Below are 14809 nucleotides of genomic sequence, written 5' to 3' on the forward strand. Positions count from 1 at the left end.
CACCTCTATAATCCATTACTTGTATTGAGTTCCACCACTTAAAATACACGAATGGTCTGTTTTTCACTTTGCAACCTGACCGATGCTCTGGGCTTGAGAAGATTTTCATTAATATCTTCCTCAGATCATGAAAATGAACCCACTCAAATGAAAGCAGGGAGGAGGGGGTGTGATGCAGACCATTACCAGGTTAGGAAACCTAGCTATAGCTGTTTTTTCTTTTCAAAGTGCATCATAGAAAACTTGTGTCCAATGATGTTAGTAGATGGTCATTGCAAAAAAGGGTTCCTTGGCCCAATGTCTGGAACACATTGGGTTAAACAAAGTCAAGTGCAATTCTTCAATTTGAGGTTTGTCATGTAATGTTCTAGTATGTACTATAATTTCTCAAACAGGAGACTATCATACACAGAACTTCTCAAATGCATCTAACCAGAGAACCTAATTTTTCAAGGAATAGCTAACATTTCCCAGGACTATCATTTCACATAACAGTTTGGAAAATACTGAGCAACGATGACCTCAGCCACTTTTTTTTTGGGGGGGGGGGGGTTAGTACTGGGGATTTAGCCCAGGGGCGCTCAACCACTGAGGTACAACCTCAACCCTTTTTGAGACAGGGTCTTGCTAAGTTGCTGAGGCTGGCTTTGAACCTGTGCTCTTCCTGCCTCAGCCTTCTGAGTCACTGGGATTACAGGTGTGCACCACCATGCCTAACTTGGCCAGACTTTTAAAAAATATTTTTCATTGTCAATGGACCTTTTTATATTCAGTGCTGAGAATCGAACCCAGTGCCTCACACATGCTAGGCAAGCAGACTGATCCACCGCCCCAGCACCTTGGCCAGACTTTTGATATGAGTTGAATCATTTGGGATAGAAGAGTGCTGTCAATGTTCTTGCTTTTTTATCTACATACTTTAGATATCAGGGTTAAGTAGCTAATTTGATTCTCTTTATTAAGATTATAGAAATTTGTGTTCTTACTCAAAGCATAGGAAGAAGGGATAGGATATTAAAACTTGCATCTGCATCTGTAAAAGTACCAGTAATAAAAATGAATGAAGGGAAGGCCCAAGACTAGGCTATTGGAACAACTCATCTCAATCCTAAAGGCAACAGCATGAATCCAGCCTATGGTTTAATTTGGGGCAGGAATGACAGCATCCTGGTAAGCCCAAATGAAAATCACCACAGTAAGGTTAGTATTTTATTTATTTCAGAATCCAGCAGAAAATGCTTTAGAAGTCCTAGACAAAGTGTGGCAAAGCAGGAACAGGAAACAACATGGGTCATACCTAAGTTCTGTTAAGATAATTATCTTAGGCTGGGGTTGTGGCTCAGTGGTAGAGGGCTTGCCTAGCATGTGTGAGGCACTGGGTTTGATTTTCGGAACCACATATAAATAAATGAATAAAATAAAGGTCCATCAACGTCGAAAAGAATTTAAAAAAGATAATTAGGGCTGGGGTTGTGGCTCAGTGGTAGAGTGCTTGCCTTGAATGTGTGAGGCACTGGGTTCGATTCTTAGCACTACATATAAATAAAAAATAAAGGTCCATCAACAACTAAAATAAATAAAATAAAAAAATTTAAAAAGATAATTAACTTACCTGAGCATCATTTAAAAAAAATATTTTTAGTTGTCAATGGATCTTTTGTTTTATTTATATGCGGTGCTGGGGATCAAACTCAGGGCCTCATACATGCCAGGCAAGCACTCTATCACTGAGCCACTACTCCAGCCTCATGAGCATCAGTTTCTTTACCTGTAAGAATCTGGAGTTCAGTGATTTCTACATAAGAGATATAAAAACATAGCTGTAAAGTGCTATGCAGATGTTACCTAATAAACTATATTTTAGTCTTATGTGTTCAGCTTAATTGTATGTTCTTTTCCATTAATTTTTTGGGGGTGTACTGGGGATTGAACCCAGGGGTACTTTACCACTGAGCTACATCCTTAGTCCCTTTAAAACAAAAATCCCACATTTTTATTGGTGCATTATAGTTGTACACGATGATGGGATTTGTCACATATTCATACATGCAGGGTTTTTTTTTTTCTGAGACAGGGTCTCACCAAGATACTGGGGCTGGCCTTGAACTTGTTATCATCCTGCCTCAGTCTCCAGTGTCTTTGGGATTATAGGTATGTGCCATGGCCTCAGCTCCACATTTTCACGCTTCATTGTTTAAACATTTTTAACTTGTAATTGTGAAATAACTTCAGAGTTGTTGTAAAGATAGTACAAAGAATTCTCATTTAGTTTCCAGATTCCCCCAAATATAACACACAATCACAGCTCAATTTCAAATATCATAAACTTAACATTGAAATGCTACATATATAACCTTAAAGAATCTACATATTATAGTCAAATTTTGCTAATTATCCCAACAATGTTCAATATGGTCCAAGATCTGGTTGATGATCATATGGTGCATTACTGTCATCATGTCACTGTTGTTTTGGTTTCTGTTATCTGGGATAGTTCCTCAGTTTTGGTCTTTCATGGTGTTGATGAACTTGAAGATTGCAAACCAGTTAATGAGCAGAACACCCTTCAGTTTGGGTTTGTCTGATGTTTTCTCATGGTTTGTAACATTCTGGTGGTTTGTTTATTCATGCCATCAGGGGGTGGTATAATAATGGAAATATAGTGTCCCAGTTAAGTGTACAGATTCTACTCAGAATACCTGGGTTCCACGTTCCACCTTTGGTTCTACCAGTCTGTGTAACCTTGTTTTTTTATTTTTATTTTTTTGACTCAATTTCTTTACCTTTCAGATGGAAAGGTGTCAGTACCTATCTTCTAGGGCTGTTGAAATTATAAAAGGTGTGAACATACACACATAGTGGTTGGAACACAGAGAGTATAATAATTCCTGGCACACAGTGAGTATAATAATCTTAGCTAACATTTCTTCAGCACTTTCCTTTGCACATCAGATGCCGGGCAAAATGTATTCAATTAATTTAAAAAAAGTTACAAAATAATTAAACCCCCCTTTTTTTCTGACAACTATTCCTAGAACTCCAGCCCTCATTAGCATGCTTCTAGCACTTCACCCATAGATTCATTCACTGAATAACCATAGTGATAACCTCAGCCCTTAACCTTTCCATATGCTTCTTGTTGAAGGGGCCAAACCACTCAGACCCTCACAACATCCATTGTATTGGCCAATCCTGGGCAGACACAGCAGGGAGGCAGAGAGGGAGTTGCCTACAATGTTGGATAGGGGGGAGGGAAGGAAGCCTGAACAGATTCCAAGAAGCTAGAAAGCATGTAAAACACATCTGTGAACATTTGGTAAAAGACAACTGTTCATTAAAAAGTCAAAGCAACAACAACAAAATCCCTCAACAAAAAAATAACAATGCAAGGCTGGGGTTGAGGCTCACGGGTAGAGTGCTTGCCTAGCATGCTCAGGGCTCTGGGTTCAATACTCAGCACCACATAAAAATAAATAAATTAATTAAAAAATAACAATGCTTCCATCTGAGTAGCAAATGACATTTTACAAAGCAATTTTGATCCTTTACCTCATTTGATTCTTACCCCTCAAGATACCATTTGTATGGATAGGGGAATGGGTCTAAGTGGCAACCTGAAGCTTTAATTCAGGCTTTGCCTCTGAATGGGGGGGGGGGGAGAGGAGGGGGGGGAAGGGGGAGGGGGGAAGAGGTGGAGGAGAAAGAGAAAGAAGAAAGGAGGAGGAGGAAAAGGATGTAGTAAATAGAGCTCAAAGACAAACAGGATTAAAATCTAACAAAATGCAGAGACTGAAGTATAAAAATGCAATCAGCATCACTGTAACAACTTGGCAGTCAAGGACAGCAGGGTTTTCCAAGAAAAGGTACATTCATGAGGCCTTGGGTGCAGATTAAGCAATGTAAGGAGAGTGGGAAAAGTATATATGCATACTTAAAAAAAAAACAATTTTGTAGTTGTAGGTGGACAGCATGCCTTTATTTCATTTGTATATTTTTTATGTGGTGCCGAGAATCAAACCCAGTGCCTCACACATGCAAGGCAAGCGCTCTGCCACTGAGCTACAGCCCCAGCCCTATATATACTTTTTAAAAATAAAGTCTATTTCTGGCTATTTAAGAATCAAATAGTTTCAATAGGTTGGAGACAGACCATAGCAACAGCAGCATCAAGCACTGCTACGCACACAGTAGAGTCATTCCCTTATCAATATTTATTTCCTGATCAGATTGCACATTTCCCCCTTTTATTAGTGCATTACAGTTGTATATAATTGTTGGGTTCATTTTGACATAATCATCCATGCATGGAATTTTATTTAATCCATTTCCTGACTGGATTTTTTAAAAAGTTTTGGTACTAGGAATAAAACCCAGGACCTCCCCCCCATGCTAAGCATATACTCTACCATTGAGGAACACTTCCAGCCCCCTGGCTGGACTTTTATTTATGCAATAATAAGAAATGGTTTTTAAAAAACTCCCATGAATATCTTACCCTCTCCAAATTAGTTGTTACCACAAAATGCCAATTGAAATTATGTAGAAATGGTCAGCCTTGTGAACTATGTGAAAAGAGAAAACTTATTTCCCATCACCAAGTTGTTCCCATATTATTTTGATGTCAAACTGAGACCTTTCCAAAAAAGACACTAAAATATCAATCATATCATACCAAAGTTTATTGATTACACCAAAGAAAAATTCTGTAATGAAAAAGGCAAGTTGCATTGATAAAAAGATGGCATCACATTCGTTTTAGAAAGCAACATAGATGTAAAAAATTGCTTATGTGAAAAATGTAATATTGCAGTTCCACTTTGCAAGCTGAAAAATGATTTTTTGTCAACATTTGCATAAAATCTGAACATTTATATGCTGCCTGTTACTAAAAAATTTCATCACTAGATTATGAATTTTGCAAATTTTAGGCTTACATTTATACTGTTGCTGGTGTATATGTGGTAGATATGGAATGAATAGTTTCAGTTTAATAGGCAACAACCTCAAACAGTGTACAACAGTTGTGAAAATGATCAGGACATTTTGATAGCTCAAGATTATTCAAATTATAAATATGTGGTTCTGTTATTACATTTCCTCCCCTTCTGTCACAAAATAGGGTGGTCAGATTGTAGGAATACTAGATGGATTATTCCAAATTATTTCATCTGTTAACTTCACACTAGCCATTTTATAGCTCATTAATAAAAATACCTTTCAAAAAAAAGCCAGGTCCTTCTCAAGGGTCTAGGCCACGATCTTATATATCATTGCCATTCTAAATTTGACCTGTAGTGCTCAGTGTAATGTGTAGCTGAAACATGACTCTAAATCTCCTTTACTCTTTCTTGTTGGCAGCAACACATTTTACATGCAACCAATTTTATTTCTACTATGCTGAATATTCTAATTATGCCAACTCTTTAATGGTTCTGGCATTATACAAGCCTACTTTGGCTCTCTTATTTGTATTCAGTCCCTACAGTTCTTCTGAAAAACAACATAGCAACAACTATAAAAACAAGAACAACAACAATAACAAGAACAAAACATCAAAAGCTTTCCTGGGTTAGACATTTTAGCTCTTTGGGATAGGCAAAGAATTTAAAGACTTTGTCTTTAGCACATTACCTCAAATACAGGCTACCAGAAAACAGCACACTTAGGCAGTTGTGAATGACATCTAACAAAATACTCAAAAATAATATTGACAGAGGAAAACAAATTAAATAATAAAAGGGATAAGTAATGATGAAATGGTTTCTGATAATTAAAATTATGTCCTTTCTAGAATTAAAAAAAAAATACACCTAAACATTAACACAAAATACATGTGGAAGAAAACTACACCTAAACATTAACACAAAATATATGTGCCATATGGACTATATAAAGATATTGGTAGAGATTGAATCCAGTACTTTTCCAAATCAAGGTACAATCTACACATTAATAATAGTACAGGCATGCCAGAAAGAAAAAGGTAGAAATTGATATGAAAATATTTTAAAAGATCATTTTAATTTAGCAGTCAAATCTGAGACCATTTACATCCAAAATGTGTCTGATTTTACCAATGAATAAAGACATTTCATATTTAGTTTTAAGTGAACTCATTAGGAGCCTAAAGTCTTCTAAGTCCAGCAAGTTGAGGCCCTAACCAAGATCAATTTAACAGTTTAGAATTATACCACTTGCACTGGTCAAATTAGCTATGAGAGAGACACAGAGTCATACCTCTACAGGCAGAACCAGCTTGGGATGGATGTCTCCTCTTCCCCAAATTGGCAAGTTAAAAAAAAAAGGTGCTGCATTATATGCATGACTGCAACCTCTTTGAAATAAAAACCGTTTAAAATAAGTTGTTCTTTCTAGTCTCTTTACATAAAATGATAAAAGGCTAATGTTTAGAATGGCTTTATTTTTGTATAAAAATGATCTTACCCACTTTGCCTCAGTTTCCAGTAAAATAAACAATGGGAAAAAATCTGTTTATTCCCTATTTTGAGGGACTACTAAATGACTGAAATGTTTTATGCTTTATTTTCAAGTCTAGTAGCCTTACACCCATAAGTGGTACTTAATTCAGAAAAACAAAAACAAACATTTTTTTTCTGTTCTCACAATAACAACCAGAGTCAACACTTCCCACACAAGTGTTCAAGGTATTTTTGGGCAAAGATATTCTACTAAGACACAATTAGCATGTGGGTGAACAGAAAAGATGAACTCTCCCATCTGATGCATCGATACCATCTAGTCCTTCAGTATTCAAGTATTCCTTTTGTTTGAAAAAAAAAATAATTTAAGATGATCATTCAGCAGGAATGAGAAATGTGGTCCAAACAGTCTATGTCTTCTGCCAAGCAAAAAATGTAATACTGTATTTTAGTAAAATCTATTCATTCCCATTGCATGACTTCTACTTTATACTATTGTATTTAAATCCATTCACAAAGTCAATGGGTTAAAAGAGCACCCATTTGGTAGTTAAGATTATTCTAACTAAAGCCAGAATTTTAAATATTCTTGCTTTCAACTTCATATAATTCTTAACTTAGAACTTTGGCCATAATGGCTAATTATAATAACTGTAAATGCTTAGGAGAGTATTTTAATGGACATTTATTCTGAACCCTAAGACATAAGAGAGTGGTTTAGTTTTTGTTGCATATCGAGTATCCTGAGATGATAACTTTTTTGGTGGTTTCTTCATGTTTTCTTTTTTTTTTTAGCTGTAATCACTGTCAATATGCTTGTAGGACAATAACATAGGCAGTTCAAGATTCGGATTCTGAAAAATTTAAAATATACAGTTAAAAGATGTATTTTAATAATAATATAAAACCATCTGTTTAGCATTTTCAAAAATAAATCACATAGTAAATTTTGTTATGCAAGTAAAGCAACTGTCTCAACAAACTGTCAAGTTTTATTCACATGCAGGGGCAAAAAAAAAAAAAAAAAACAGTGGCACAATTACCAGATTTTAACCCTGTCTTCATTTGTCAGCTGAGTAGATTCAGGCTTGCTTTTTGCTTTTGGATTGCTCCAGGTTTCTCCTAATAATACTACAGCAGAGTTTTAACATACTTTGATCCCTTCCTGTAGGCTGGAAGCTTTTTGAAAACAGGTACATTTTATTTATCTTTTTATCTCTAGTATCTAGTACAATGTCTGGCACATAGTAGATGCTCAGGAAATGTTGAATGAATGAATGAATGGGTTACTTTTTTTGGATGTGTGAATTTTGACAGGAACTCTGAAGATATATTCAGTTTTAGAAGAGTTCTGAGAAAAATTTCTTCCTTTACTGAAGGAAACATGCTCCCCCCCCAAAAACTACTTAAGTTATTTTCCATTTTGGTAGATCATGGGCTATCAGTCAATTGACTCTTCTACTTTTCTTATGTATCATCTTTTTAGAAAATGAACCAAAGAAATTTCTGTAAGGAATCTGTAGATTCTTTTCTGTGCTTTATACATCATAAAATTCTATAATCAGAATGGAGTATAATGGACAAACTGATCAGTGAATGTATTTCAGGTATATTGAGAAGTAGAAGTCATATGCCTAACTTTGATTTTCCACTCAAACTCAAGCTTTTTCAACCTGAGTAGCGAAGGTCTTAAGGAAAATGCTATTTCTTTCCATTTTGGGATATCATTCTTGACATGGACATTACAAATCCATTAGAATAGAATATCTTTCATTTCTATTTATGTTCCATGTACTTCAGAACCACTACTTGGTATTCAGGCAGCTCTGCAGGGTCATGGTGACTCTAACTAAAATAAGGTTGCCAGTCGCATTGAGAGAATATCAAAGGAGTCAGCTGGTTCCCTTACAAACCAACTCAGTGGCTTTTTATCAGCCAAATATTCTCCTTGGAGGAGAAATAATGTTACATGAAAATCTATTCCTGGAAGAAATAACTACATTAAAATTATAACAATTATTAAAAAAAAAAAAAAAAAAACTTTCCTTGGTTCTATGTTAGCCATTGTAGGAGTTAAGGCCCTGGAGAAGCCAAAAGCTGTAGCAGTGTCTGCTACTCAGCCTAGTGCCCCAACCATAGACCAAACTAAAGAAAGCAATCCAGGGGGATACAAAATTAACTGGAAACAGTTCAGCTAAAATGCATCTTACAGTTTAGGACAAAGTAATCTGGGACAAAGGGGTCAAAGACTTTGAAGGTTACTGAGAAACAATTCATCACTGAGGGGAAACATACACATGAGTCATTACAAAATGGGTAAAAAGATGAACACAGCAAAAGGAGTCCACTTCCAAAATAACACTGCAGATGCAGACTGTGGTGAACTGCAGGAGGTAAAAGAACCAATGGATTCAATCCATTAGTTTAATTTTCATTCTTTTCCAGAGGGAGGGAGATTTGATAGCTGATGAAAAAAAAATGGGCATCTGAAGTAGACTCAATCATTAGCCTCAAAGTGAACTGACCCAGAATCTTATGATGATCATTAATTTTTTTGTGTGTGTGAAAGATGGCCCTGCTGTAAGCTGTACAGAGTTGTTTCCAAGCTGATATTGTAAGTCTCATTCATGAATTACTCTAAATTCCCATAGATGGATAAAAGACCTCTAAAGATGTGGGTGCAAAACCCCTGCAGTAGGAAATGTTGAGTGAACATAAAGAAATCACTCTGAGTTAAAGGGCTCATCCTATGGTATTTCAATTCCCCCCAAATATATATTTTGGGGTCAATGATATAATATGGTATAAAATAAATTTACACATTTTTGGAAATATGAACTGTGAGGCATTTTATATCATTAGGCATGCATCCCCCTGAATGGCTAGGAAAGATTTTACCTCTGAGAGTTGAAACATTTAGCTTGAATAAAACTTGACATTAAAAAAGTTATGATTAGAGTAGACTGGTTCATTAACATGTATTTGGGGATCAGACAGTTACAAGGACATTAAGTGTATACCTGCAAACACACAGACACAGCACATGAAGGTACAGACACATTTGATTATTTTTACAAAATTCCGAGAAAAACATGCAATGCTAAACTGACTTGATATTATACAGATGCAATTTTGGAATATTTATTTTTAATTTTCAAAATTGTCTTTATAAATCAGAATTATATTTCATAATGATTATCAATAAGCATTTTCACATGATGGAACAACCATGACAACTTTCCACTTACAAATTAAATATATTGTATCACTAATTCAGTTTTGAAATATGTCTAAAATTTTCTTAGGGGGTTTAGCAAATTTAAAATATATATTTCCTATATTCCAAGTAATGCATCTTTATATTTTTGCAAAGAATAGTATAAAGTTCACCACACCAACAGCAGAGACAATTTAGAGAGTGATATTTTCATTTTTTCTTTATAATGCTGTTAATCTGTTTCTTTAAAGCCAGCCCACTTGTTTAACACTAGGTACCTGTTACAATATATTAGATTCGTCTGAGAATGTTCGTAAAAGAAGAGGTCTGACTGAAGGTCTGGTGGATAATGAGTCAGATGCCCTTCTACAGCTCAGATTTCTCTGTAATAGTGAGGCAAAGATACTTAAAGCATTTGAAGATTGGTTAACCTACCTTGTGATAAAAATGTAAAAGAAAAAATCATTTCCTATAGACTACACTCTTGTGGCCAAAGGTACAAATGATTAATTACACTACATAGCAAATGAGTAACATTCAAATGAATACATTTAAAGGCCTAAGAAAGTCTTCAACTCATATTGTTTCTTGTGGAAGAAGTAAATAGAAATTAGTAGTATGTGGCAAACTTGGGTTTTTGAAATGGTACTGGTAGGTTATATGGTAAGATGAGTCAATATGGTTTGATTAGTAAACCTTACCATCCTTTTGGTGAACACCTCTGAGAGTTGTGCTGGTGCTGTATGTCAAAGAGAAATTTGTGCAAAACTCCTGTTCTGGTGAAAATACTAGCTTCTACATGCTATGGTTACTACTTTATACCCTGGATCAATGAAACTGTAGATTATAGTCAAAGCTTTTGAAGATTACTTCCTCTTTAGTGAGACAATTTGGAAGGTGAACAAATGATTCTAAAAAAATGACAAAATACTGAGTATCAATAGAAGATATAAAAATGAGTCATGAGAAGTAATTTTTCATAAAGAATCAGAAAATGATGTCAGGCAAATGAGAATGCAAGCAAGTTGGTACATTAAGAAAGGAAATCACCTTATTCACTCCAAGAGAAACTGTGATTGCTGGAAGTTTGAGAAAGCATGAAGATAGTAGATGTTCCTGAGGAAGGGAGGCGTTTCGTTACCTTGTTCACAATTGCACAAAAGGTGGAAAATTGCAGTAGAAAAGAGAGAAATGCAGAAACCAAGGGAAAAAAAAGAAAAGAAAAGTAAATATTCTCTTAGATGTAAGACATTTTAAAAGAAACCTTGAGAATTGGAAGCAGAAATGACATGTTAGTTTTGAAGACGTTACTTCCTGAAGTAAAAGTAGAGTTAAAATTAATCTATTATATGTGCCACCCACTATTTATCTATGTACCAATTTTAAATTATTTTGTTAATGGGAAGGTATTATTTTAAATAAAATATTCTAAAATGTTTCTCATTAAAATAAGGCTTATCTTTAATCATAATTCACTACCCTACATTTGTTCAGTTCATTGGTCACAGAGCTATGTCCAGGGTCCATCCTCAATTATCAATCTACCTTGAAGTTACTCTTACCCCTATCCAACTGCACAGATATATTATGAATGGACTGATTGCCCTTGGACAGCTGCAAGTCAAAAACCTCACCACAACTAACATAACGGGAAAACATTTGGTGGCACCATCGTCCCATCTGACTTGAACTTCCTTTGTTTTAACATAATTTTATTGGTTTCCCCATTTTTCCTTACAGAGATCTCTTTAGAAAGGTAGGTTAAATTTTACCTAGGTGAGATGTTTCCTTCAAAACCCAGAAGTTCAAAATTAATAAACTATCTAGAAAAATCTAATAGGTTATTTTTTCCTTCTAATTTTGTTTCTGAAATTATAAGGAAACATACAGACTTGGTTTTGGCTTTGCCCAAACAAAACAGAAGATGAGTGGTCAGCTATGAGGATAAGTTGAACAACTGTACTGATCAAGATTATCCATAATATCTTCTTAGTGACTAAGGAAAATAGGTTTAGGAAAAGATACCAGCTCAAGTAAAATATGTATCAGACAGAATCTAATAAGAAAAATTTTAAAGACAAATGCTTCTATTTACTCTTTTTTGACACAATTACACTTTTTCCTGTTCATATTTTACCTTAAACAAAGAAAGGTAGTCATATATTGGTAACATGCAAATCACCAACTGATAAAACTAGAGAAAAAAACATTTTTAGGTTCCAAGAAAAAAAAATTTAATTTCTTTTATATTCTATTTTGTGGGCAAAAACCTTGCAGCAAAACTAACATGATACCAAGTCCCCCATCAATGTGTTTAACACGTATAAGTCTATTTAAGATCGAAACTTAAGCACACTTGGTGTGCTTAAAAACTTGTATCCAACCATGAAAGATAAAAGTATTCTGGAAAAGCACAGCCTTTGAGATAGAAGTCCCCTGCTTTTCTCCTTTGCTAGCAAAGCAATAAACCATCTTTTCCCTGTTTCTCAATTTAAAAAAGTATTCTGTGAAGCAGAATTTTAGGAGTTTAACATATTAGGTGTTAAGGTTAATTTATAAGGGGAAAAAGGAACTATGAAAGTACAGGAAGCAGTAGAAAGCATGAAAAGAGTATCTAAAGCAACTGGTAGTAGGGTACGATAAGGATGACAGGAGATAATGAGCTGAAACAGTATGAAATTTCCACATTTCTTTGCAGTCATCTAGAGACCTTTCACACCAGCTCAATTAGCAGCATGTCAAAGAGGCCAATGGATAAAGGCCCATCTTAACAGCCACAACATTAGGATTCAATTTCATTATTACCATTATTATTAAAATGATAAATTGTATTCTCCAATATTTCCAAAGTGCTTTCTTGGGGAATTTTGTTCAGAAAGCTGACATTCTTGTTTTTCCTGTGTTCTACTCAGAAAGAGCTCACTACACAATGAGATATTTCTTCCTATTTGTGCAGATGTCCCATGTTAGGCATGGTTATGTTCCTAGATCCATTCCCATTTGACCATTCTTCCCATGTTTGGCAGGCAAAGTCAATCCTCTTTCTTCTGGCTGTAGTGGTTTACATGAGAACATATTAAATAAGGACATGTGGAAATATCAAGTGATATTGGCTAGAAGGTCCAGGTGTATTTCAATAATTTACAGATAGGCAATGACTATGGTTACTTAGATAGAACAACTTTGTGAAATACCAAAAATCCTTAACTTTAAACTACCTTTGAAGTGTTATCTTGCTGTTTCACTGTTCAAAGCTCAATGGTAGTTCCATCATACACTGTCAGTAGCAGTACGGTTATGCAGCTTTGTCACTTTATATGCTAAAGAAAAGCTCTATGGTTCTTAAAAATGGGATTTTCGGGACAAAAATTAACCTCACTGCTGAAATTTCAGCTGAAGGTTATGTCCTGAAATATAATCCTTGGGTTAGCTACTTTTGAAGATATAATTCTTTTTTAAAAAATATTTATTTTTCAGTTTTCAGTGGATACAACATCTTTATTTTTTATTTTTATGTGGTGCTAAGGATCTAACCCATAGCCCCGTGCATGCCAGGCGAGTGCGTTACCGCTTGAGCCACATCCCCAGCCCGAAGATATAATTCTTTATAATGCAAACATCATGACAGATCTTGGCAGTGTTGGAGGCTGCCATTTTTTTATGGAGGCTTCAAAACTTGAATAACTCAGTTTTGTTATAAAAAGTCTTATATATATATATAATTGATTCTCCTATTCTGTTTTATACCTGCTTCCTGAAAAGAGTTCAATAAGAATGTCCTTTATAACTTGACTAGAGTGAGAGCCTTGTTTGATTCATTCCAGAATTACTAGCATCTACTACAGGAGCTAACTCACAGTGGGCCCTCAGGCAATGTATGCTGAATTGAATGGAATTCAACATAAGGCTTATTCTATAACTGTTAAATATAAATGGCTTAGCCTCTTTCTCAAATGCCATAGAGACATTTTCACTATCCATTTCCAAGTCCCGTTTTTAAAGCAGCTGCCAAGAGCCACATGTGGATAGCTTTGGCACCCCAATTTCCATAAGCATTTCTGAATGTGTACCCAGGATGCCTAATGATTGAAGTCAGGGCTACCTTCTACTCTAGATAAGGACACAAATCCCATTACAGAGCCTATCAGGATATGAAGAAGACCCAGTATAAGAGAATCTTTTGCCTCCCTTTAAAATGGAGCCAATGCCTTAGCAAGGAATACTGAACAAAGTAGGAAGCCTCTCAAAAATGTTAGACTCTTGATCACTAAGCATAAAGACTAATACATTTTAGGGAAAGTAAGATACCCATTTTCCTTTATTTAGAAGTTGGCCTCTCCTTTTTTGATATGGTCAAACAGGGCATTATGCAAATAGATGTGACTTATCAGAATCTCTGTGGCTGCCATGATTCAGTTGGCCTTTATCCATTCATAGGCAATACAATGCTCTTGCATTTTTTCATGAAAAAAGAGGCAGCACTGCTGAGTGCCCACAACTATTTTGCCTCTATGCAACTCTCAAAATCCCACAGAGTCTGAAAAACCATTTAGCCTTTCAGACATAGGATATAAAGAGAGATGTTCATCAGTAGGTGGTTCAACAAATGTTGATTCGTTCAGTGAGCATATGAATGAGTGAATGAATGAATGAATGAATGAAAATGATTATGGAAAATTTCCTGATTCTTCTAACACATTAGCATGCCAAGCTATAGCACAGATACTAGAATTCCTCCCATCATGGATATAACCCATGGTAAATTTGATCTTAAATCCTTGGCAACATTGTATGCTGCTAAATAAAAAGGGCTGCAGTCCCAGAATTTCATACTTTCAACAGAAGTTTGGAATCTGCTGTTTGCATGGAAAGAAAATGCTCTAAGTCTTTATCTGTGATTTCTTAGTAGCATCCCTCCAATGGCCTATATAGATATCACCTCCAGCCAGTGTCTATTTTTTTAAAAAAAGAAGACCTAAGTAAGAGGATAAGATGATATGCTAAAAATTTTTGATTTCAGAGATTTTGTACCATCTTTAGAACATGAAGCTGGATGTGAGCCATTATTTAACATAGCTCCATTATCCCAAATAAGAAAAACTTCTAGAAGTACCCCCAAAAGTATATTATCAAATAAGGATAATGAAAGAGC

The 14809-nt window shown here is 35.2% G+C and overlaps 1 protein-coding gene across 6 annotated transcripts in view; it reads right to left on the reverse strand.

Annotated features, from left to right (window-relative positions):
- Positions 1–4657: 4657 nt before the first annotated feature.
- Positions 4658–14809, reverse strand: part of Atp11c (ATPase phospholipid transporting 11C) — a 188828-nt gene continuing 178676 nt past the window's right edge. For 2 of the 6 annotated variants that reach the window (XM_046435336.1, XM_046435335.2), the window contains 2 exons: positions 9936–10040; positions 4658–7294 (listed from right to left, as the gene is read on the reverse strand). In XM_046435336.1, the coding sequence (XP_046291292.1) occupies positions 9939–10040 (102 nt within the window). In that variant the 3' untranslated portion in view covers positions 4658–7294; positions 9936–9938. Of the gene's footprint in view, positions 7295–9935; positions 10041–10707; positions 10799–14809 lie in introns of all 6 variants that reach the window. The other 4 variants (XM_046435337.2, XM_046435338.2, XM_058576069.1 and 1 more) reach the window with 3 other exon arrangements.

This window comes from Marmota monax, unplaced genomic scaffold (genome assembly GCF_021218885.2).
Source record: "Marmota monax isolate L192 unplaced genomic scaffold, Marmota_monax_Labrador192_F-V1.1 WCK01_AAM20220418_F8-fsc00261, whole genome shotgun sequence".
NCBI classification, from domain to species: Eukaryota; Metazoa; Chordata; class Mammalia; order Rodentia; family Sciuridae; genus Marmota; species Marmota monax.